Source organism: Scaptodrosophila lebanonensis, unplaced genomic scaffold (genome assembly GCF_003285725.1).
Source record: "Scaptodrosophila lebanonensis strain 11010-0011.00,11010-0021.00 unplaced genomic scaffold, SlebRS2 tig00000159-arrow-arrow-pilon, whole genome shotgun sequence".
NCBI classification, from domain to species: Eukaryota; Metazoa; Arthropoda; class Insecta; order Diptera; family Drosophilidae; genus Scaptodrosophila; species Scaptodrosophila lebanonensis.
Window position 1 is genome coordinate 764,494 of NW_022060596.1, and position 25,646 is coordinate 790,139.

A 25,646-nucleotide genomic window follows, 5' to 3' on the forward strand; every position below is an offset into this window, starting at 1 on the left:
AATTTTTAATATGTTTTTTTTGTATTTCATTTTTGTGAAAGTTTGGTTGTTTTTTCTAAAGTGGCAAGCTAGCTTTTTTTTTATTTTTATAAAAGTGCATTAATTACTGAGCTGTACACATTTGAAGCCTATGCGAAGGACTCTATAATTTTAAACTGAAGAATCATTGTTATTGATTCAGTGTATTTCGTTGTCGTTAACTGCCGACTTAAAAAAAAGCCATACGTTTTTTGAATTTCTTCATCAGCAGCCTTAGATTTCAATTGAATATATGTGAGTTATGGCTTGAAGATTTAATGTGCCTGTGCGTGTGTGTGTGTGTGTGTGTGTGGCAGTGTGTGTTTGAATGCCATAAGCCAAAATGTAGCCATAAATATGCATCAAATTTAAGCTGCACCCTCGCAGGCCTACACATTCAGACTCGTACTACATAGACATTTATAAGTATGTGTGTGGTTTGCGTGACTAGCAAACATTTATACTTGTAGAACAAATTTCATTTAACGATTTTGCGACCTCGTGCTCGGATCCCAGACCAGTGCATTGAATATGCCCAGCAAGTAAGCAGGGACTCAAATACTTGGGCCAGGATCCTACACACTCGCAAACCAGCTTTGAAGCAAAATTTGTAAGCAAATATAATCATTTATTTATTTCACTTTGCCCCGCCGTTGACATTGAAGCTGTTTAAGCTCCTTGAGAATTTTAAAATGTTGTCGTTGCTGCTATTGTCAGCGCTTTTCCTAACTGCTCTGCTGCTTGGTTAGTACCACAAATTGCAGCAGAATGACCAGAGACTCGAAAATGAAAATAAAAATCTGCAAAAATCGATGAGTGTTCAGCGAAAACTTGAAGTTATGAAAGCACTACTTACTCACCGCTGCGAATGTTTTCCGATGCAGTTGATAAATGCCATACACGTCGAACTCTATGGCGTTCTGCATGATTTGCAAAGCAAAGTTGTCCATTTCGGAGCTGGAAAAGCGACTCTTGTTAATAAGGCCCAGCAACTGTTGGGACTGAAATCGAGAGGAGCCAGAGAGGTATACCAATTACTATTTAGATGAGAAAATTTCACTTTGTTGAATTCATTTGGTGTACAAGTAATAAAGATATCCAAAATAATATGACCTTGCCGATGATAAGCTGGCTGTTGGGGTTATATTGTCTTGTTACGAAATAGTTTTTAAAAAAAATACTTTGCGTGACGAGCAAATAACATATCTTTCATAAATATTGGATGTACAAGTAGTTTCGTAAATTTGTAATGTGTATTGTTTTTACTTCCATATATAAATAAGTAGTAAATAGTTGTTGAAACAGTTCGAACTAAGTATGAGTATTATCCGAGAGAAAGGGTATGTACTTGTATGTAACTGGCGGAAGGATGCGAATCGATATAGACATGTTAGCCTGTCCGTCCGTATGAACACCGAGAATTTTTATGCCATACCAGCTCGAGGCACCAAACTTGGTATATAGCCTTGACTTATTCATATGCAGCTTAAGTTTATTGCCAACCATATATTGCATCTCTAATTTATATAGCTGCCATTGAAGCTATCGGCGAAAAAAATCATTGTACAACTATGCTAACTTTTTCATTTATTAAGATATCGTAGCCAAGTTTGTAACTCATGGTGCTTAAAAAGTGGCTCGCTATAATGTTTACTTTTGTCAAAATCGGTTGATCATATCAGAGAGCTGTTATTGGAAAGATCAGTAGATAAGGGAAACCTCTGTTGCTTTCTACAAACTGCTATTTGATCGGTAAACTATATCATATACTTGTCATAAAAATCATTAGCAATCGTACAACAAAGTATGTTTAACATTAACGGCTATAACAGAGAAAAGGGTAGCTATAGAGTATTTGAGAGTTTACTAGCTATAAGCTATAGAACTTGTTCTAATACCGGTGGGTCCAAATGAATGAAGCACATATGACTGAAACGAAAAGTTTTTAAACGCACAAACACAACTTTATGCCGAATAGACAGGAGTTCTTGATTTCGATTCGTGTTGTTGCTTCCCAATCGTCCTAAAGAGGTAGAAGGCAATTAAATTAAAAGGATGTGGAGGAAAAGTTAAACTAAATCATCGAAGGAAATTAGGAACAAGTTGACGAACAATATACTACATATACTTGTAGTATATTTTACTTATGTATGAATGCATTACCTACCCTAGTGCTGCAACTTTGGCAGACTGAGCATAAGGTCCACAGTTTTATGAACGTAGCCGAGAGGACGTGAATGGTCTGCCAGAGCAGCAGCCAATTAAAAATAAAGGCTTCCAACTCCCAGACCATAATATAGGCATAGCAGACAATAATGAAGTCCCCGACGCACAGCACATTCATGATCAGCATGGCGGGCGCATAGAGTTCGGAGAGCGATCTGGCTACATGGGCCAAGCGGGCATAGGTGCCGCGTAACTGGAAAATACTCTCACTGCCTTCTCGTATCTGTTGCGCCAGCAGGTCCAGTTGGCTATCGAGACGAGACACGAGCATTGCATATTGTAGGTAACGCGCCCGAATCGCTTGGGTGGTCAAGATGTAATGAAAATTGTAGAAGAGCTGTGAATAAAATTCGTTGCCCATGTTGGAATAGTTGAAGATCTGCATCACGGTGGCGCCCACAAGAAGACACTCCATGGCCAGATACATCTCGGTATGCACCAAGGATGGGCCACTGTTTCCCAAAATTGGTAGTTGGCCAAGCAATCGACGCTCCTGTTTCCGACAAAATAGGGAATGAAGTATGAAGAGCACATGGGCCACCTTGTAGGCCACATTGACGCCCTCGATGATGCCCACATAGAACTTGAACTGCAATTGGTGCGGCTGTTGAGTTTCGTTCAAATTCCAGATATCCGAGCCATTCAAGTACGTAAAGAGATCAAAGATACCCGCAGCCATGGCTAAGACCATATAGAAATTGAGCAAAATCTGGCCGAAGCGGCTCCGAGCGCTGCAGCTGAGCGCCAGCAAACGAAAGTAGATTTCCAGGCAATGTTCCGCACGACGCGACATATCCGGAGCAACTAGATGGAAAGCAAGTGCCGACCACGTAAGCCAATTTGCCAGCAACCACGTCTATCATGCTAATCAATCGTAATGGTCGGGCTGATAGGAACGCACAGAGAGCGCAGACATTTCTTATTAATGTTTGGAATGAGAAGCGTAGAGGAGAACGCAATGATATTGAAAATGAAAAATTAGTTTCGCTCAAAATTAAGTTAACTAAAATACCATTAAAGAAACTCAGTAATGAGCCAAAAACTAGCTATGTCTGGATAATCAATCTCTGGAGTGTCAATACGATATATATTATTTATTTTAAGATGCAAAGAAGCGCAGAAAATGGTTCAAAGATATATTGAACATGAAAAATTAATTTCTTGCAAAAGTAAAGTTAACTAAAATACCATTAAAGAAACTCAGTAATGAGCCAAAAACTAGCTATGTCTGGATAATCAATCTCTGGAGTGTCAATACGATATATATTATTTATTTTAAGATGCAAAGAAGCGCAGAAAATGGTTCAAAGATATATTGAAAATGAAAAATTAATTTCTTGCAAAAGTAAAGTTAACTAAAATATCATTAAAGAAACTCAGTTATGTGCCAAAAACTATCTCTGTCTGGATAATCAATCTCTGGAGTGTCAATACGATTTATTTCAAGATGCAACGTGCAGAGAGACTTATCACTTAGATGCCATGACATGAGAAGCGCAGAGGAGAGCTCAAAGATATAGAAAATGGAAAATGGAAATTTCGTTCAAAATTAAAGTTAAGAAAAGAAAGCGCGTAAATTAAAAAAAAAATAAAGTTGTCGGTCCGCTTAGCCTATGGCTGAATAACATTTATCTTTAGTTGGTTCTTCAATTAGTACCAGCTACCACTACTTCACATTTTCAGGCTTCGGAATACGGTGTCCATTGCTGCCTTTCTCCTTTATAAATTGTTTTTCCTTTTTATCACACAGTTATATCAATAACATTTAAAGAAAGAAACGAAATGTGTCACTTAAATGCGTTCAAAACCCATTAATAAACGGACATGTCTGGCCCGTTCCTCCTGCCTGAATTATTGGTTTCTTTCCTGACTATATCAGCAGCCCTCATGTCCCCGTTTAATGGCCCGATTTGCCATCTTCTGCTTACAGTGCTCACGGTGCTCAGCTCCACCATCAAGTACAACGAATACGCGACGGATAAGGGCGGCAATGTTAGCATACCGTGCATAGCGCAAGGCAATGTCATGTGGGTGAAGGAGCATGGCAGCAACAGCACCATTGTGCAGGTGAGTCCTTGAAGGGCCGAAGGATGCGACCCTATATACTACTATATGTGCACATGTACATTTATCTCCTTGCAGACTGGGCGCGTTTTGCTGCTTCGCAATGTAAGCACCTATGATGCTGGAATCTATGTGTGCTTTGCAAGAACAACAACCACAACAACAACAACAACAGTAGCAACCACAATCATTGCAAAAACTGCAACCACCACATATGATAGCGACAGAAACAACAACAACAACAACAACAGCCGCAGCAGCAACAACAATAATAATACTACTATAATAACGCATGCCATTGAAACTACCTCATTGCCTGCCACGAAGCCAGAAGAAAAGCATAAAGAAGGCCAAGCTGCCAAGTTGCCTACGTCTGAACCAGATGTGGTTTCGGAAACAGAAACGACACCGAGGCCGGAATCTGAAGAGGAAGAGCTGGAGTATCAGGCCTATCAGCGGACTCTGTTGCGTGTCCGCACAACACCTGGTCCGGTAACGCAGCTCTATTTCAAGGCCTCCACCATATTGGGATTTCTTATCTGGCGCTTCAATAAGACACAATCGGGTGGCTATCCGGTGCGCAGCTTTACCGCCGAGTTCCGTAATGTGTCGTACACTGTGCCGCCGCATAACGCCAGCTACGAGCATGCCTGGAGTCGCATGGATCCCATCAATATTGCACCCAATGTGGTAAGTATTTCTAGAATCTTTTGTTTTTTTTTTTACATGCGTTCCAGAGTTTCCAAACGACCTTTGATACTACAGAATATTGCACTCTTTTTGAGTTTATTAACTGAAACAAAGCAAGGCAGCACTCTAAAAATATAATAAATAAAATAAATAATAATGAAACTTTTGCTATACTTGTACAGAGCGAATTTTCTTGTGTTTTTCAAAAGTATACATTTGTAACAATATTTCTGACGGCTCTACTGCTGTGCGCGAGAGTCGGGGTCACCAAATAAAAGGCCCTGAAGTCGTCACCTTAGCAAACACATTGCAAATTATTGTATGGATCTACTTGTGTATTTGGAAGGAACATGGTAGTACAAGTGTTTGGATATTGAATTTAGAAAAATAAGCCTAGAATGCTGTTCTTGCTATGCAGACCGATTTTTCCGGTGTTTTTCAAAAGTAGAAATTCGAAACAATATTTCTGATGGCTCTACTCTAGTGCGCGAGAGTCGGGGCCACCGAATAAAGCATATAAAAAATGCCAATTATGATATGGATCTACTTGTATGTTTGGAAGGAACATGGTAGTGATTGGATATTGAATTTAGAGTACACTGGAAGGCAAGATGCAGAATTTATTGTCGATAACAATTAACAATTAAGACTCTCTACGTTTTCTGCTACTCTTCAAATTGTTCAAATTGTTAGCAGAGCTTGCAGCGTTGACTCAAACAATTGGACAAATTGGCAATCGAAATGTTGAAATTGTTAAATGACGAAATTAATCTTCATATCCGTTTTATGCAGCGTCAAATGGAAGTCTACCGACTGGCCCCAAATACCACCTATGAGTTTCGCATATGGGCCAACAATGAGCTGGGTAGTGGTGAGGTGGTCACCACCAATGTGACAACATTGCCAGAGACCAAAGAGGAGGGTAAGTGGTGCTCGATTCTTTGCATGCATTTTTCATTTTACTGTTTTGGGGGCGGTGGCGAACAAATTAGTTCCGATTGAGGGAAAACAATGTACTATGTATGTATGTAGGTTGGGGCGGTATTTTAGAATTGCGGATTAAATTGCTGCACACTGTCAATGTTAGCTACTTGTATGTATGTATGTGTATGTTGTTTCTGTTAGTACTTACATACTTCTAGGCTAGGCTAGTCATACATACATACATACATACCAGGTAATATCCAATTTGTGTAACTTGTTTGGCCTAATCGCATAACTAAACATCATTTGATATTTGTGTAAAAATTTGTAAAACGTTCCTGGTAGTTTCATTTCGATTATATTTATTTTTTCGTTTTCCCCACCTTATTTCTCTCCATTACTTTTGATATCAGTTATGTGTGGCACAGTGTTGGTAAACACACTGTTTTGCCCTTAGAGGAGCAGTGTATTGGTATTGTTACTCGTAAATACATATGTAATTCACATCCATTCCACTCCATACTCTATACATGCATACATGTATACCATTATCTCAGCATACCTACATACCACTACTGTTTAGTATTATTTGTCTTCGAATTCGAATCGCTGTAATACTTTGTTAGCTGGTAATGTTGTCATCTCTCTCTATATGTTTTCTATCAACAAACAAACAAACGAATGCATTGCGCGCGCCCTTCAACTACAACTTGAATCGAATCGAATCGAACCAAACCGAACCGAACCGAACCGAATCGAACGACCGATGTGCCACAGATCTCATACGCCTTATAAAACCCGATTTAGATAATTTCGATCCACGCATTTGGATAGTCGCCGTCAGTATAGTGCTTGGAACACTTGTGATATTAGCCATTGGACTCTGTATTGTGCTCACCAAGGAGTGCTATCAATCAACGCAAATGGGTACAACAACTAACTCCATCAACTCCAGGCCAGCAGTGGCAACAATAGCAACAGCAACAACAGCAAGAACAACAACAACAACTACATTTGCTGCCCAACAATTGAATGCCCATCACAATGATAATGCAGATGATGATGATGATGATGTTGCTGTTGTTATTGTTGCTAGTAACTTAGTTAGTTTGCGCACCACTAAAACAAATAATAATAAAAACAGAAACAAAAACTCAAATCAAATGCAACTGCAACTCGTAGCTTGAATTTAAATTCCCCCCATGCTATTGATGTGATCATGATGTTGATGTTGTCGTGATGATAATGATGATCTTGTTGTTGTTGCTGTTGTAAATGCTTTTGCACATTTGCCAAAATGCCTTTTATGTGCTTTTAATTCTATTTTCAATTTCATTGTTCAATATATGCATACAAACATACATACCTACATATGTACATATATGTTTACTATATATACGAACATATAGTGCCTAGTACATACATATAGTATATACATACATACATATTTTATATTTTTCGTTGGCATTCCGTTTGTTTGGAATTCATTTTGGACTCCCCCATTTGATTTTCATGTCTGCTTCTCTTCGTTCTGCGTTCTCATTTGATTGTTTTCTTTTTTGTTTTCTCTTTTCCCCATTGAAGTCCTTTTGCCCGCACCCCGCTCCTTTATTCAAATGCCATGCATATTGCTGTTATGGTTGTTGTTGTTGTTGTTGTTCTTGTTGTTGTTGTTGTTGTTGACGTTCTTTGTTATTGCTTCTGTTCTGTTATATTCTGTTCTGCTCTGTTTATTAGCCAAGTGCCTACTGCATATTTACTTGTATTGCATTCGGCAATGCTCATACTGCTTATTAAACAGAACAAAGACAACAACAAAAGAGTATTGAAAAATAAAACAAGTTAAATATTTGCTTATCATTTGCTCCACTGTTTGCTCTGTAAATATACTATACGTGTACATATGTATGTATGTACTTGTATGTATATGTATGTATGTACATATGTTCATTTGTTGTTGTCGCTTGTACGTGTATGTGTGTACTATGTTAATTATATAGCCAATATAACAGGAGGTTGTAACGCATAAGTAGCTGAGCTATCATAAATACATATCTGCCTAGGCTGGGAATCACATCGAAATAGTCTCCAGCCATAAATTCTTGAAATTGAAAAAAAGCTGCTCCGGTTTTTGGGAGCAAATACAAGTATGTGGGAATGTGTAGACCGTCAAACCATGAAGGGACTCCTTAAATATCTTAATTTTTATTGTGTTTTATTTCCACCCAATGGGCAATCATTTCAAAGTCGTTTGGAAATATCTAAATAGCTCGGAAAACAACCCAGAATGGTACTTAGGATTCACCGACGGCTAACTGAGGAATTCTCACGAAATAGTCGAAACTTAAGATTCAATTTAATATTTTTTAGCAACTGCCCCGGAAGTGGCACCTTTTAGAAAACAAACAAAAAATATAGCAATCTTATTTCCAATCTTTTTGATAGCTATACCCAGACTAAAAAGTAGCAAAGTTATTGTTAAATTTTTAATGAAATTCAAATATCTAAATTGATTTAAACCGAAATATATATATACTCATACCTTTCTGTATATATATGTATATATATTAATAGATTGTTCTTGCATATATCAAGTAAAAAGTTTTCCTTCTTAACTACATACAATTTGAGATACGATTTCGTTTAGTTGCCATACAACTTAGTATGTGGGTTAGCAGCTTAAATCAAAAGTGGATTTAATTATGAAATAGTTTAAAAATGATTTAAAAGGACAGCTAAATCGATTTGATTCCTTGCCTATATGTTATTCTAGACTTAGTTTTTAACTACAGATTTTGGGGTTGGAACGTTGGTTGGTTAACAAATAATTTTAGAGCATAAAACAAAAAGTTAAAGAGTCCATAAAACAAGACCACCACAATGTAGGCTGTTTGCTTTCAAAACGGCCAAGCGACGGTCTGAAAACTAAAGTATGAGACAGAAGGAGATCGAAACTGTCTGAGCGTGCAAAGCGGTTAGTGTTCCAGCCCCATATTATAGATACTATCCTCAATTACTTAAGCCCCTTGAGGGCGAAAGCAAAAGTACAATGAACACATCTAAAGCTTGTTAGTTTTATGAAATGTTAAATAATCTTATGTCGCTATAGGTGCCTAAATAAAATGGTCTCTAGCGGGCCATTAAAACACTATCTACGAGTATTTACAATTATGCTTCATAAGTGCATACAAATTCGTATGCACCCAAAAGAATTTGCATGTGAACTAAACACAGGTTCTTCAATATTTAAAGCCGTCTCTTTAAACAACAAAACCTTCTTGCCACTCACTTACTATATACTTATATATATATATGACCAATCGAAAATGTCAAGCACTCAACTGTGATAGCTCCAAAATAAAATACAAATCAACAAAATCTTTTTAACTGCAAAGCTATAAAAACAAAAATGTTTGAATTACAAGTATAAAAGGTGTATTAGAAAATTTTGCTAAATAGAATGAGCGACCAAGTTTTTAACTACAAGTAGACCAAGTTGAAAAGCCTTAGCCAAAATGATGAAAAAAAAAAACAAATATTTCGTAGAAAAAACATACTCGTAAGGTGCATTAAAGTGCCAAATTAAAGTCTTAATAAAACATAATATTCATAAGAATTTGTAGTGTTCAGAAAACTCTTCAAACGTATGCCAATTGTAGTTGCTATTCAATGAATAATCAACATGTATTTTTAAATGCTTCTATATATACATATACTTATATATATTGATGTTGTAAATTGTATGTACTTGTATGTAGTATGTGCTTTTTGTTGTGGCACGCCAATCAAATGTTTTAATTTAGCAAAACAAACGCAATTTATTAAAAAAATCTAATAAAAATAAATGTTAATTTAGAGTTTTGTGCTTTAAAGAACACCACACGCAAAACAATTTCATTTGAATAAAATATACATACACTCACACACACACACACACACATACACACACACACATGCAGACATGCCAACGCTTGTTTTTAGAGCATCAAGTATACGCCTCGTGTGCCCCAAATAAAGAACTTTAAGTGCACTTTGGCGAGTCTAAAGTGCAAAGCACACACACACACACACACACAACACACATACCTGCACTTTGTATATGTATATAGAGTGCAACAGTTGCTACACACACTCACATACACACTCACATACACACTCACAGATTGATTCCCCAATATTTTTGTTGTTGAGAAAACTCAAAAATAGAATCATAAATAATGAAATAAAGGTAAAGTAATTATTTCTAAATACCTAACGCTCTACTCTCTTTGTTCTCCCTTTTGTGTGTCTCTCTTTCTTTCTCTCTCTCCCCCCCCTCTCTCTCTTTCTCTCTTTCTCCCTCTTTTGCCATCTTTGTGTGTATGTCGTGCTCTGTATGCATAATCGTAAACGTAATGCCTTCAATTTCGCTGTCGCTGAAAAGAACTCCAAGATGGTTGGGACAGCATTGAGCTTATACCGAATATTATACTTAATCCCGGTTTCAGTGAATCTGATGGAGCCGATGGTGTGCCCACGTTCACGCGCACCATTATCTTCGGCGATGACGACGAGGATGTGGATGATGAGGAGGACTCTGAGGAACAGGAGCCCACAATGGAGAAATTTAAGCGTAAAGTTTCGGTATTTTTTACAGGTCCCACCATCAAACGTATTTGAAAGTACAAAAAGTGCAATATCCCATACCCTTACCCTATTTCAATTAGAGGAAAGCAACTCTATAAGTGTCTGGTTGTCAGTCAGTTATGTAGTTATGTTGTGAGTTAAAAAGCTTCGGTTAAAACGCTATGTATGGGCCATACTTTGATTTCGGTTTCATGCATAGACGCCACTCGTTAAATGCGCCTGCTTTGACTTTACAAGTAATCCCCTAGCATTAACACAATAAAATTCTAAAATAGTATACATACACGTACTACCTATATGCCTACGATAATACATTTCATTTGCTAACGATTACTGTATAAAAACAAACTGATCTGCTTATGAGGATGAGCCCGAAGTGCGCTTCATGACTAGAGAGAGAGCATTACGCCAACTACTTGTATTTACACGCGAACGAACTATACAACTTATACTTGGACACGTAGTATATAGGAGGCGTCCCCAACAGTCAACAAGAGGAATGTAATACTAAGAATTTGACATGCCTTTCAATTGTGTAAATCCTAACTACATAGTATTTACTTACCATATACAAGTATCTACATAAGTTTCAATTTGTATTTGTCCGAAGAGTACTGCAATGAAAGAATTCGATTTGTCACGATACTGTCGCTCTGTGTGCTAATTTTGAATTATACAATTCGAAATTTTTGTTTGTGCGCTCTCCCGATTTCCCGTTCATCGAGATATTTACCTCCCTCAGCTAGAAAAAAAATAAAAACAAAATACCATACATGATCTCATACAATGTTGCTCACAAATTTGAAACACACACTTAGACACACACACACTCACACACAATTGTTAAAGAAATTATATAAATAAATAAAAAAAATTATTGCTGTGATAAAAATTCAATTGAAAAACATTGTAAGGATTTATTAATAGAGTTTGCAAAACGCAAAACAAAGTGAACACACAAAACCTTATATATTTTAGTTTAGCAACTAATGTTATTGTATTAAAAGGAAATTACCAAATATGATAAATTTGCTGAAGCTCACTTTTTAAACAAGTTTTTTGATGAACATGGACTAATTACCCAAACAATGAATTGAACATTGAAGAAATCGCAGAAATACTTACTATATATTTGAATTTTGTGTAGCTGAAAAATGAAGTGATTTGCAAATCGATTGCATACCTTATCAATATAATTAGCAAATGTCTTTTAAGCTACTACATACATACATAGACGTATATATATTTTCTAAAAGAGCTCCAGCGACTAAAACCGGCAAACAAATACTCGTATGAGAATGTTCGAATTTTGTTTCGTTTTGCAGCCTTTCCTTTAAAACATATAGTAAACAAAAAGAACTTAAGAAATCAGAAGATAACGAATTAAGAACGATATTCCGATTTAGCAACAACTGTGAAACAATTTTATAATTGAGCAAATATTTTGCACTGTAGCGCGCACCAATATATAATGTTATACATAAAAATATATGATAAACGAATTAAACGATATATAGTATGTATATTATTTGAAGAACAACAAAGGAAATTATTGAACGCATATGTATTATAAACAAATTTTATAAACATTTTTAAACAGATTAGGCATTAATCAAGGAAATCAATGCCACGTGCTTTAGTTGGGCTTAAAAGCTACTTTATTATACACATACATACTAATTATACTAATAATAATAAATGTATTAATAATAAAAATATGTAGTTATTGTAGCTGAGTAAAGTATTCAAAACTGCTTCCACACACAGAAACCGAAACCGAAAACTAAACCGAAAATCGAGGGAAAAATGAGTAAACAATATAATTGTTAAGCTTAAGGATAAATCGAAATCAAAATTATATTTTAAACGAACTAATTCATGCTAACTTGTGAACGATGATCATTCATAATGAACTTGTATGTATACAGATGAATGTGGTATATATGTGCACACATACATACATATTTACTTGTAAATTAAGAAAGACTGTAGCTATATATTAAGACAACTGGCTTTCGCCTGATTTTTGCGCTTTGGCAACAATAAGCAATATTTGTTTTATCATTCATATAGTCGATTGGAATTATGTAGCTGGCCTTATTATCAATATTTTGCAAAGTCTCTAAGCAATTACCTAGCTTACCTTGAACAAATGTGAACGGTGCTGTCGGGTACGCTCGACTGTTAAATACCCTTTACCCTGGCTTCTGGACTATATTATAAAAACGAAGGATGTTTTGCTCAAGTTTGAGTCAAGTCGCCTTAAAACTTTCAAAGTTTGCTTTTGTTTTTATTTTTCGATATGCAACTTACGTAAATAATGTGCTCTGTGACCAAAATTCACTAGTTAATAGCAAATGAACTCACTTGGCTTTAATCTAAATCATTTACAGGAAGCCCATCCTTGAATTATAATAGTGTTGCCCAACCAATCAACGCTGGTTTGCCATTATCGTATAATTTTAAAGCCTTTCAGTTTTTCCAGTTTTCCCACAATTAATACTATTTTACCTGCATTGGAAACTGTTGCCAATTCGTGTCATTTGAAAAAGTTGCTGGCCTGCCTTTTGGGTACAGGGTATTTGAATCAATAGGGATCATCTGCATTACATATTTATTTATAAGTGCAATTCTATTGCAAATTTCACACAAACTAGAGCAAATGTTCACATACTCTGATATCATTAGACCGCTATTCCCCATGATACCCGAAAAGGCTATGCCGCTTGATGTGATGCGCTTTATAAAACCCCCTAAACATAGCCTGCTAATTTTTTTTTTTAATGCTTATAGGCTTTTTGTTAAGCATATGAAAGCAACTAAGATAGAAACAAGCAGATGTGCAAAATAGCGAAGGGAAAACACCATAAAAATACGACAAGAACAGTAAAATATAAGTTTACAAAATGAGATGTTTCTGTACTTTTATTTCGATGTGGCATATTTTTACAGGTAAGTCGTTCGTTGGATACCTGTGCGACATATGCAGTTGAAATATTGTAAACAAAAAGTTTGTGATATGCATTTTTTTTTCAGGAAGAATCACACCAACTTTTCTTTTGGCTTGGCAAACTAAGTGGCATAACGGAAATATGTCTTAGTCCTTTTAATTTTTCAAGTTGAGTTGATTTTATTTTCTTCACGAGCTACAGACGGCGAATGAACTAATTTTAGGCAGCGCACTTTTTTTCAAAGGACTTAACACGCTAGGCAGGAATATAAGTCGAGTAAAAAATTATCGATATTAGTGGATAGGGCTGCATTCCAAAAAAAAAACAAGACTTAAAAAAAAAACAGAACAAATGTTTTTTTTTTGGCAAAATCAATTTATTTTGTTCAAATAAAATGTGATTGGTCAAATAATCGGTCACAAGCGTCGAGCGATGAGACGATTCTGAGCAATTTTTAGTCGTCAGTCAATTTGTGCGGAACAAACCGTGCACACACCTTTCGTAAGCCCAAATGTTCGCTCAAAATGCGATAATTCGATGTTTTGGAGATGTTCAATTCCATTTCCATCAATTTCAATGATGACTTCGGCTGATTTTTGATGAATTGACGCACAGTTTCGATGGAATTTTCGGTGATCACGAATTTTGATTGGCCCACATGTTGATCGTCACGACCACTTTGAAAACGTTGAAACCACTCGTGCACTCTGCTACGGGATAGGCAATCATCGCCAAAAACTGGTTCCATCAATTGAAACGATTCGGTAAAAGTTTTACCAATTTAAAAAAAAAAATTTTAAAAACTCTTTGTTCGAAGCTAATTTTCGCACCGATAACACAAACATACTGACATTTAAAACGCAATAACTTCACTTCCAATCGATGAAATGCCATGAAATTCTCACTGGACAATTGATAAAGAGAGCAGATTCTAACGCACCAGTCGATATATAGATAGCGCCACCAGAGGGCGCTAGAGTCAAAAAGTCCTGTTTACTTTGGAAAGCACCTTGTACATCCATCACTTCACATTTGTGTGCGTATAACACTTGAAAATCCTCCCAACTTTGAACGCTAATGGGGCATAAAAAGAGTATAGGTTTGAAATTTGTTTTGTTCCGTAGAAATAGTCGAGGAAAGCATTAAAAAACATCCCCAGTATCTAAAAAGTTGCCAACACGTCTTGTAGAATATAATAAATGAGTTACAAAAACACTTTCTTAACACGTTTTTATCTTTTGTGGAAAGTTCAGCTATATACATACAAGTATATCCACTGGATGAATTGTCTGCTTTCAAATGTTGTGTATTAAAGTATATGGATTACAGGCTCATAATATGCCACAAGGAATACCTTTTCAATATAATTATGTAAGAACTCAAAAGGTATGTATCTTCTGAATAAAAGATTTTAGCGGTTATTTTAATAGAGAACAGTCAAAAAAAGGTTTGATACGAATATTCCTAATTTTTTTAGAGTGTATCCCTTTGGATTGACCGACTGGGACTTCAAATGTGGACCGATTTCGCCGCATATCTGCCTAATAATTTCAATTAATCAGCAAGCTTTTGGGGCTAACGCATTTATGTATGGATTTGTTTAACAAAAACAACGGTCGTCTGTTTGAAATACTCAACTTTATTTTCATAATTATTGAATCATTAATCGTCTAGCAATTGCTTTGTTGCACTTACATGCATGCAAACATCTGTAGATACATTATTGTATTGCATTCAACATTGGATATACAATCACGTCGTAGCATTGACATCGATTCAGGGCTTGTCCTTTAGCGCAAGCGTACATTTTTCATCTAGCTTGCGTTAAATCTAAAAAAAAGCTTAGCTTATACTTAACAGACACTAAATGATGAAGCGCATATAGTAAAACACTACGCTCAAAAATAATTAATTATAGTCGAAACTTAATTTAGGCCGTACCGTAGATTAAATTTAAATATACGAGTACAAACATACATAATTATGTATGCATTTAGGGTGTAAGTATGTATACATATGTACGTGTATATGCATAAGTATGTATGCATGTACAACATACGAGTACATAAGTATGTATGTATGTAAAAATGAGGGAATGCTCTAAATAAAATTTTGCACATTCGCATAAATTACAACACAAATTTTGAATGAGACGCAAAGTTGGTGGCATAGGAACGACGCAGCAGGAAGGGGCGGGATAGAGCATACACACACATGACAAATACATATTTTAAACACACACACATATTATAAATGCCGCGTCATATTTTAGCCATAAATGCAAAGCAACTAAAGAAATGTATCCCAAGTGTCTCTCCCCATTCCGAAAAAGGCTGTTTAAGAGTTCTTTTTTGGAACAACAGCCCAAACAAGCAAATGCCAATACTAAATGTAAAAAAAATAATAATAGCCGCAAATAATATGCAAAATAATTTCAACGAATGTCGAATGCACGAAATTGGGGCACTAGTCGATATCTCATATGGACATTTCGGGCATTTTGTTGTGCTTCAGGTTGATTTGCACGCTTTGGGAGAACATCTTGATGATGCCGTAGTTATCATTCGCATAAACTTTCAGGAAGCTCGGTACATTCTTATGCAATAGTTCGTGACAGAACTGCGGGTATTTGCGATATGCAGGCTGTTTGTCATCCCAGATGGATAAGATATCACAATCGTCGCTGTGGGTCGCACAAAAACAGAAAACAGATAAGAACAAGATTAGAGAGAGAAGTAGAGAGAGAGAGAGAGAGAGTCAGAGTTAAATTATTTGAATGAATGCCAACACTTACCGCACTTCATTTGTGCACTCGTCCAGTGATATGATCAAGTATTGGATTTTTAATTGAGCGCACTGATTATAAATATCGGACGATTGTTGCCGGCTATAAACCGAATATACATGCTCCGTGCGCTCGCTATAGCGGAAGAATGAGGGGAAAGAAAGGGCATTGCTTAATTGTTGTAGCCACTCAAGAGTGTGATTTTCAAAGATAAAGAACTTACGCAACTTGACGCATTTCAAGATGCGCATGATTCACAATCGGTCGCTTGGTTGTCAAATGCACAGTGCCTATAATCTCGACAGGACCTGTAGAGTGGGGAAATATACTTTACATTAGAGCTATTACTCTCGATATCATATTAAAGACAATCTATGGACATCTGTTAGATTCATGGCTTATGGACTCATGAACTCACAGCTATGATTTTCTCTTTCGGATCCCAATTCACAACCTATATTTACACGACTATATAAAGCTACATTGGGGAGAGAAGTTTACAATTTGTAAAGTACAGCCTTGAGCTTACCCGCAAAAACTGCATCACGTTCTGTATTTAGTTTAATCCACTCCAGCATACTGTCCAGATCGTCGGCGTTGTGCGTGTAACGCGTTGGAAAATACTCCTCACGTATGTTCTGGAATTATCAAGTTTTACAATATGCCTTAATCAACTGTTATTTAACTCTGGATATTCTTAAAATATTATGGTTATTGCCTGTTGGAAGAACCCGATAGATTTAAAAATATGCAGAAAAAGCTAAAACATAGAACTTTGTAAGCTCTAGTAAGTCTACGTTTAGTCTTTAAACCTCTGGATTCAAAACAGTAAAAAAACTCAATGATTGTTTTACTTACCACCATGCCCGGGTCGAACATGCTGAGCAAAAACACAGCCAGCGAGACGGACCAGAAAATGTTGCGCTGCCGATGGTACCAGACCTTGGAGCAAACGGTGGGAGCAATCACACAACCTTGGGTAAAGCTCAGGAAGAACAGTTTGCGCACAGTGAGGCCAATCAGAGTGAAGACAATCATTTGCATGAAGCTGTACATGTAGTGTAGATTGAGTATTTGGACATTGGCCCTTGGCGTTGTAGTATCATCGCGACGCGTCGTTGTACGACGCTTGCCATTTGCTGGAGCTGAGGTGGCAGCATTGACCCGTCCGCTGTCTTCAACGCCGGCCGGATTTGGCGCTTTGGACGGCAAAGTTTCATCAGTTTCGCTCTCACAGTTTTCAGGGTGTTGTGACTGCTCCTCCAGTTCTCTTTCTCCTTGCAGCTGTGCTGCATCTTTGGTATCGTTTTCATTCGCCGTCGCTTCCTGCTCGGCACGTCGCTCTTTGCGCTGTTTGTCGCTGTTGCGATGTATTTGCGCCTTCAGTCGCTTAATGTCCTGCATGAATTCTTCGCGCGTGTGAGGCTGCTCTTGCTGCAGTTTGGCCTTTTCACGCTTGTAGCGCTCATAGTCATGATCACAGCTCTCAAGCATTTCAAAGCATTTCTTGAGCTGTTGTTCGGTTTGCTTGTTGGACATGTCGTTCATGGACACATGATGCTCCTCGAGAAAATCCTCCAGCACATAATTGCGAGCACGTTCGCGCTGCTCTTGAGTCACACTCGACGGCACATTACTCTTGCGCCATTTGCGAAAGAACATGGCTAACATAACGACGCCATACATGCAGTAGGGCTTCACAATTAGTGTCTTTACTAGCTGCCACAGTTCCGACCAGGCGACCCGCGCATATAGGGGATTACAGGCCGACAAATTGGTAACGAAATTTACCTTCACTTGCAGCATCCAGTAGGCCCAGAGATCGCAATAGTGTACGTCTGTGTTGTCCTGTGCATTCAAAAATCCCGACTTGCCCAACCAATCCAGCAGCATGGCCTGCATACTGCTTACCAGCAGAGCCAGGAGAATGAATTTAAAGGAGAAATAGTCCCACTGCAGCCCGTCAGTTGAATGACGTCGACTAGGCATCTGGCGCATCAAAGTGATGAGAAAAAGACCCACTGATACACTCAGCTGCCAGGTGAAGAGCAATTGGCTGTTGCCATGAGACATCACAAAAGCAATGGCATTTCCCAACACTTGCGACAGTGAGTAGTCCAAGGCGAAGGTATTGGCCAAGCAGGTGGGCATTGACATGGCATTCCACGACGTCATCACAATCAGTATTTGTGTGGTAAATATTATGGAAGAGAATTGCCACGACAGCAATGCGCAGGCGGTAAACATGGACATTACAAAGACCTGCAATGGCAAGGCAATACATTTAGAGGCAGTGCTTAACAGAAATACTAAATACTCACCATAAACACACGAGATGTGTGCTTCTGTCTGTGTATAACGCGTCCAATACAAATGCATAGATAAAACATCTGCAGAAATATGAAAGGAAATGCAAAATTCTCGCGTGCCAGGGGACGCTCGTAGATTTTGGAGGCAAAGCTATGAAACATCAGATAGGAAATGACGCCATAGATGCCGCCAAAGACATTCTCGCTAAGCAGCGTGCCATATAAATAAAGTACTAGGAGCGTTACGCCGCCCATCAGCCACACAAATTCAAAGTAGAACTGCATGGGCTGTATAATGGGATTGTAGCCATTGCGCACCACATGGAAAAAATAGCTGCAAGATAATTTATCAAGTTTATAATCTAATTTATCATCACTCTTATTGTTATCTGGAGAACTTACGCAGCGACGAGCTCGGGCAGAACATAGAAACGTTGCAACACATTGACACTATGCGGATACTCGATGTCCGTGACATTCTTTAGCTGCTCGTAGCCATGCCAAAAGTCGGGACCCTCGGCAAGTGTCTTGTAAAAGGTATAGTAGAGCGCATCCTCGCGTCTCAGCAACGATTCTCGCTCCAGCTGATTCAAATGCTGGATATTAGTACGTGTTTCAAAGATCACGCGCACATGTTGCATATACAGAAAAAAGAAGCCCGAGCCTATGGAGAGAAGGCAAATTGAGAAAACAAATTATTTTAAGTGGTAGTCTAATATTGATGGCCGTTGCTGCTGCTTTCATTGTTGTTGTTTTTTGTCGGCAATTGGGGCGCCGCATACTCACCAATTAGCGCGTGTGATAATATAACGTATAAGTTGGGCTCGCGCATTTTTGCTGCAATGTGCGTTACCTTCTCACTGAATTCCGGCACACTGTGTGTTCGTTAATTTATTAACCATTATTTATTTCACAATAACGCTGGCGTTTTAATTAAAAGCTGCAGTTGGTCGCTGTCGTCTGAAAAACACAAAACAGCTGTGCGGCCTGGCCTTCAGCGCTGCCATCTGTGAGTGCTATGCGCTTCACGAATACCGGTGCGCCCAGTTAACTTTTAGTGGTTAGGGGCAGCACTGGCTGCATCTTTTTTTGGCACGCTGGCAGCACTAACTCTTTTTTCTGCTATAGAGCTGTTTTGTTTTTTGTCGCATTTCCTGGCGCTCAACAGGTCTAGAGTTTTGTGTGAATTAAAGCATTTTATAGTTTATTTATTGAAAAATATAACTAGCTGGCTGCGAAACAGCAACAAACGACCAGAATGAACCGCTATGCGGTTAGCTCACTGGTCGGTCAAGGCTCTTATGGTTGTGTTTACAAGGCGCGCCGCCGCGAAGATGACAAAGTGGTGGCGATTAAAGTTATTTCCAAGGCATGTTGTAGTTACTTAGAATTTGGCAAGTACTATTAATAAATAATTCGTTCAATTATTATTTAATACAGCGGGGACGCACAAACCGCGAGCTGAAGAATCTGCGTCGCGAGTGTGACATACAGTCGCGTTTGAAAAATCCCCATATCATTGAAATGATAGAGTCCTTCGAGTCCAAGTTCGACATGTTTGTAGTCACAGAGTTTGCGTTGATCGACTTGCATCGTTATCTGCTCTTAAATGGCGCCTTGGAGGAAAAGGATGCACGTCGTGTGGTCAGTCATTTGGTCTCTGCGCTTTATTATTTACACTCGAATCGCATATTACATCGTGATCTGAAGCCACAGAATGTTCTCTTGGATAAAAACATGCATGCGAAGCTCTGTGATTTTGGACTAGCACGCAACATGACTCTGGGCACACATGTGCTAACCTCCATTACGGGCACACCGCTTTATATGGCGCCGGAGCTGCTCGCCCAGCAGCCGTACGATCATTTGGCGGATCTGTGGTCTCTCGGTTGTATCGCGTATGAAAGTGTCACAGCACAACCGCCCTTCTGCGCCCCATCCATAATGCATTTAGCGAAGGTCATCAAGCACGATGAAGTCAAGTGGCCCAGTACTCTGAGCAGCGATTGCCGTTCGTTTTTACAAGGGTTGCTCGAGAAGGATCCTGGCATGAGGATGTCCTGGGCCCAACTGCTGTGCCATCCCTTCGTTGACGGTTTGCTGCATCTGCCTGAGGTAAAGGAAGCCCAAAACTCGCCATTTATTAATCCCCAGGCTGCCAAGGAAACAAAGAAGCCAAAGAAGCACAGGTTAGTGTATTGCGGGGTCTCTAATAACGCAGCTAAAATTTGCAAACCTCATAAAACTGTTACATTTTTTCCTTTTCCTACAGCCACAACTCGGCTAGTCACAGTGTATCGGATTTAAAGGATTCCTTAGCTGCGCTTAAGCTCAACGAGAGGGCGGCTGTTCAGCTGAATGACAACCTATCAACGTCCCGCGACAGCATCAATGCCATACCACCTAGCGATATTGAGCAGCTCGAAACGGATATTGAGGACAATCGTGTAGTAGTGCCCTTTGCAGATGTGTCATTCAAGGAGGTGCCTAAAAAGGCGTTCGTGGACAATGCAATTCCATTAATTAATTCGCAGACCTGTTTTGTCAGCGGCAATAACAATATGATACTTAATTATCAAAACGACAATATTGCGCCTGCAGAGTTAAAAACAGGAGAAACAGGAGCAGCAGCTGCAGTTGCTGCAGGGGCACCAGCAATAGTAGCAGCAACAGCAGAAGAAAGCCCCACAAAGTCCAAACACAAAACTGGGGCATACTCAAAACACTCGCGTAACAAAGATCTGGAAAAGCGCAAGCTCAGTCAAAATCTGGAAAATTTCTCAGTCCGCCTGGGTCAAAATATTGATCCGGAAGTGCAGCGTAAGACAACCGATATGCTGACACAACAGAAGGAGCTTAATAGAAAACCCAAAGAGCACGCAACTGCACTCGTAACCGCAGCGGCACCCGCACCTGCACCTGCACCGGCACCCGCACCTGCAACTGCTGCCGCGCCTACAACTGCTGCCGCACCACTGAAGCAATCGATGCACTCCACCGATGAGAAGCAGAGTAACGAGTAAGTGTACCAGCCATTTAGTAATTTATTAGCCTTCACACGACTAATCCTTGCAGTAATACGCCGCCCTGTTTGCTGCCTGGTTGGGACTCATGCGATGAATCTCAAAGCCCGCCTATTGAGAATGACGAGTGGCTGGCATTCTTACATCGTTCCATACAGGAAGTGATCGATGGCGAGTTTGATTCACTTAAGCAGCACAATCTGGTAAGATAATAGAAACCATTTGAAACTATCTCAATCGATTTATTTTCTACTCTCTATGTGCATCTATAACTTATGTTTTCCCAATCTTCTTCAGGTAAGCATTATTGTGGCGCCTTTGCGCAACTCCAAGGCCATACCCAAGGTATTATTGAGTGTTGCTCAGCTGCTCTCACTTCCCTTTGTACTCGCTGAGCCGAATACACTGGATGCCATCAAGAAAGTGTATATTGATGTAAAGCTGGTACCGAATCTGATGTATGCCTGCAAACTGCTTGTCTCGCAGCGTCAAATGAACGATTCGGCCGCCTCGCTTCCCGCAAGCCAGTCGTTCTCTCTGCCTACGCAACATTCACAACAGCGTCCACTTCGGACAATCGCTGAGCTGAACGCGGAGGAGGTGACCACAGCTTGTAGTCTCTATGAACTGGTCTGCCATCTGGCGCATCATCAACAGCAGTTTCTGGCACAATTTTGCGATGCTCTAGCCATACTGGCTGTCAACGAAATGTTTGTTAGCTTCTTGACGCATGGTAAGTTTCAATACCGCTTCAATAGCTTATTCACATAGTTTTTACGTGAATTGTCTCGCATATTGTTTTGCCTTCGGTTGCTATTCAATCTGATTTCTATTTGCACAGTTCATATACAAATTGTATATTAAGATAAATATGATAACAGGACCTCTCTCAATTGACAGACTTAAGGCAGAGCGCCGCCGTTCGTCTGTCGAATTCCGTGCTGGCTCTATTCAGCTGTGTGCTGCGCGACCTGCCCGAGAATGCCGAACTGGTGGAGCGCATCATATTCCAAACCCGCGTGCGCTTCCCATCGTTGCTTCAGAGTCATCATGAATTGTTGCGCATGCGTGCCTGTATGCTGTTGCGTCTTTTGACGCGGTTCAGTCTGCGTGGTGTGCAAGGTATCTGGTGTGCTGAGCTCAAGCACGCACTGGAGACAATGGCCGCCGAGGAGACTGGAGAGGCAGAGGCGTTGCGTGCTGAAGCCTCGCAAACTCTCGAAGAGCTGAGTCAGTTCAGTTTCTTTGCGGGCTAAGATCCCAGAATATGTGAATTATAGTTTTAAGTAAAAAATGAAATAACTTAGTTACCACTCGGAGATGCGATTCCTGGCAAAATACTCTAACATACTACTCTTAAAAAAGCAGCATTTTATTATTTGACAAAAATGATTTTATAATACTCGAAAACTTCAATACTTAAAAGAATAAATTTTCTACAAGATGGCAATGAATTCCTGAAAAAATACTACTCTGAACCCAAAGCAAAGAACAATTTCGAACCGTTTTACACGAGTAATTCCATAATGTTGGCCAAATATTAAAGATAAACAGACATGGGTATTCGATGCATAAACAATGTCCGCCTGTCTGTCCTTTTTCTCCGAGCTACACAAGCAAATCGGCCCTTAATTTGTTTATTATGCTTCCCTATTTACTTCCACAGTTCTTTAATCAGTTTTATTATCCACCCTAAAAAAATCTATTTCAATCTGACGATTCCTAGAGTGTTCTGGATTCTTACAATTTATTATTATTCTATTGTCTTTAGTTATATTGCTATTTTCATGCAACACAATGCTTCTTGCTTTTATTATAATTAATAGGCTAACCCATTTAGCTGTGGCAGGACAGACTGGTTCGAGAATGACTTCTTTTTATGAAAACCCAACTGCAGGGTGCAGGGTACTCCCATATCGGACATTCCCGATAATAAAAGCTGATGTAGATTCTCTTCGAGATATTGAAGAAGTTTCGATGCAATGCAATTCCCATGCCATTGTCATTTATTCCTAAAACTATATCGGTACTATATCTCGAATGAATTAATGTACTCGTGTAAAATTTCTGAAGTCAATCAAAGCTGATGTGTTCCCTCAAAGGTTTTCAGAACTTACGCTTACCTTCTTCCAATATTTTGTACTTGTTTTTATTATTAAATTCAGTTGTATTTTTATATATGAATATATATATTTATATATGTAATACCTACTAAACATAAAACTATCTTTTATCGTCTTAGAAAAATAAAAATAAAATTGTATTTGTGGGTGTTTCTCAATTACCAGTCTATGCGGAAATGTAATTTGAGACATCAATGGTGTGAGAGGAATTTATCGAAAATATTATTATACAAGTATTTTGCAAATATGGAAGCTGTTTTGTTTCAACCAAAAAATCCCTCGATATCACCCTGAAAGTAGTCAATAAGATTGTTCAGATATTCGGAGAAGCGATCGAAGCTGAAGAAGAAATTTTCATTGCAGTCCTGCTCGTACATCTCGTTTAGTTTTGCAATATCCTTCTTCGACAGCCCACGCCGCTGACCCAGAGTCGCGTACGGGTCCTAAATAAATGGAAAATTTCTTAATAAGCCCTTTTTACCATTCCACTTCACTGCCTTACCAGGGGCTCAATGGTTGCCTTGCCATTCTTGCTGAATGCCTTGGAACTATAGTGCATCACGCTCTGATAGTCGTACTCCACTCCAAAATTGCTGATGTGGGTGCGTGCGTATTTGTTAAAGTTGTGCGCATGTCCATCCAGAATATTCTCCCAATTTATCTTCACATACTCGTCCCGTTCCGTGGCGCTCTGCTGGTGATAGAAGCCGAGTGCATGCAACAGCTCGTGCACAGCCACGCCGTGAGTCACGCACTTGGGCGTGTTAAGATTCAGAACTTGGCCGCCCTGGCGTCGCCCCACACTAGACCAACAGCCCGAATAGTTCCCTTTGATCACCAACCAATTTTTGTCGCCCTGCTCGTAGGGACGGAAGCGAATGCAGGTCTTGTCGTGATACTCCTTGAAAGCCTTTAGTATGATCATGGTCTGGTTGTTTGCTGCAGGAAATACAGGAAACAGAGCGAATTAGTTTCTACAGAACAGTGTTCAGATCAATCAAATATAAAACCATTGCACGCGCAATAGATGGTGTTCTATATCTGAATTCATGAAATTAATAACATATCTTTTTTTTTTGAGAAATGTTGTCGCTCTTTTCCGAATTTGATTCCCTTATTATTTTTTGTTTAGTTACGATACTCACAGAAATCATTGGGATCTATGTAGAAGGGTACCGTCGCATCCGGCCAAATGAGTCGCTCGTTGAGCAGCCCATTCCTAATGAGTTCCCGATGCAGCATTATGTCGCCCTCGAAGAGTCCGCAGTGCTCCCAAATATTCGTATCACTGTCCTCGGTCCAAAAGTCGAAGGCGGGACCTGCAAGAGCCAAATGGCTGTCGTTTAGGCGCGGAGTGTTCAGATCAACTGGAGATCTGTATTCTTTTACCACATACTGTTGTGGCGTCTTAGCATAAGCATGTTGGCACCCCAGCGGGGCGGGGGCGGCACCAATGGCTGCCAGCGGGCCAGGGGCGTTGCGCCCATGGCCACGGTCATGACCATCGAGAGAGTTAGGCCGTAAACTATCGTGGCTGTCATCATTGACAAAAGAAATGTTGAGCCGCTCGAGTCGACGCTTTTATAACCAAAATCCATTGGGCCATTGTGTGTGTGTATGCGAATGCCTATGTGTGTGTGTGTGTGTGCGATTGCGACAATTGAAAGTAATTGGCTTTATGGCTAAGCCCAAGTTGTCTCCAACAACAAAGCTGCGGCTGTCGTCGCCCGCGCATTTTCAATTTCAACGCCCACGCACATTGCTTTGATTTATAACGGATTTCTTGAAGCCACAGTGAAGCTTCACTATTCCACTCTGCCCGCAAATACTTTATTTTATAATAGGCCTTCTCTAATCATCTATTTAGCTTAGCAGAAACTCACTTCCAATAGAATAGAATTGCAATT

At 39.2% G+C, this 25,646-nt stretch overlaps 4 protein-coding genes across 5 annotated transcripts in view; 2 read left to right on the top strand and 2 right to left on the bottom strand.

Moving 5' to 3' along the window:
* The window catches only part of LOC115629598 (contactin-2), a 28,843-nt gene extending 17,391 nt beyond the window's left edge, over positions 1 to 11,452 (top strand). Inside the window, exons 2-6 of the mRNA XM_030526089.1 lie at positions 4,175 to 4,311; positions 4,387 to 4,998; positions 5,791 to 5,920; positions 6,700 to 6,849; positions 10,346 to 11,452. Coding sequence (XP_030381949.1) covers positions 4,175 to 4,311; positions 4,387 to 4,998; positions 5,791 to 5,920; positions 6,700 to 6,849; positions 10,346 to 10,581 — 1,265 coding nt within the window. The 3' untranslated portion in view covers positions 10,582 to 11,452. The remainder of the gene's footprint in view (positions 1 to 4,174; positions 4,312 to 4,386; positions 4,999 to 5,790; positions 5,921 to 6,699; positions 6,850 to 10,345) is intronic.
* Positions 11,453 to 15,885: 4,433 nt separating this feature from the next.
* LOC115629585 (C-mannosyltransferase dpy-19 homolog) lies at positions 15,886 to 19,532 on the bottom strand. Its single transcript, XM_030526078.1, has 8 exons — positions 19,380 to 19,532; positions 18,996 to 19,257; positions 18,606 to 18,927; positions 17,143 to 18,546; positions 16,814 to 16,922; positions 16,508 to 16,592; positions 16,294 to 16,419; positions 15,886 to 16,182 (listed from the first exon to the last, which is right to left on the bottom strand). The coding sequence occupies exons 1-8, from the start codon at positions 19,423 to 19,425 to the stop codon at positions 15,978 to 15,980; spliced, it is 2,559 nt and encodes an 852-aa protein (XP_030381938.1). The 5' UTR covers positions 19,426 to 19,532; the 3' UTR covers positions 15,886 to 15,977.
* Positions 19,533 to 19,752: 220 nt separating this feature from the next.
* On the top strand, positions 19,753 to 23,727 carry LOC115629559 (serine/threonine-protein kinase fused). 2 transcript variants are annotated; one of them, XM_030526050.1, is made up of 6 exons: positions 19,753 to 19,962; positions 20,034 to 20,782; positions 20,866 to 21,612; positions 21,669 to 21,819; positions 21,914 to 22,349; positions 22,517 to 23,727. In XM_030526050.1, exons 1-6 carry the CDS (start codon positions 19,852 to 19,854, stop codon positions 22,870 to 22,872), a joined length of 2,550 nt encoding a protein of 849 aa, XP_030381910.1. In that variant the 5' UTR covers positions 19,753 to 19,851; the 3' UTR covers positions 22,873 to 23,727. The 2 variants fall into 2 exon arrangements, with proteins under 2 accessions (XP_030381910.1, XP_030381911.1); XM_030526051.1 differs by having other exon boundaries at positions 22,498 to 22,750.
* A 275-nt stretch (positions 23,728 to 24,002) lies between these two features.
* Positions 24,003 to 25,280, bottom strand: LOC115629573 (zinc metalloproteinase nas-7). The gene is made up of 4 exons (XM_030526064.1): positions 25,136 to 25,280; positions 24,885 to 25,058; positions 24,242 to 24,678; positions 24,003 to 24,182 (listed from the first exon to the last, which is right to left on the bottom strand). The coding sequence occupies exons 1-4, from the start codon at positions 25,278 to 25,280 to the stop codon at positions 24,003 to 24,005; spliced, it is 936 nt and encodes a 311-aa protein (XP_030381924.1).
* Between the last annotated feature and the right edge of the window lie 366 nt (positions 25,281 to 25,646).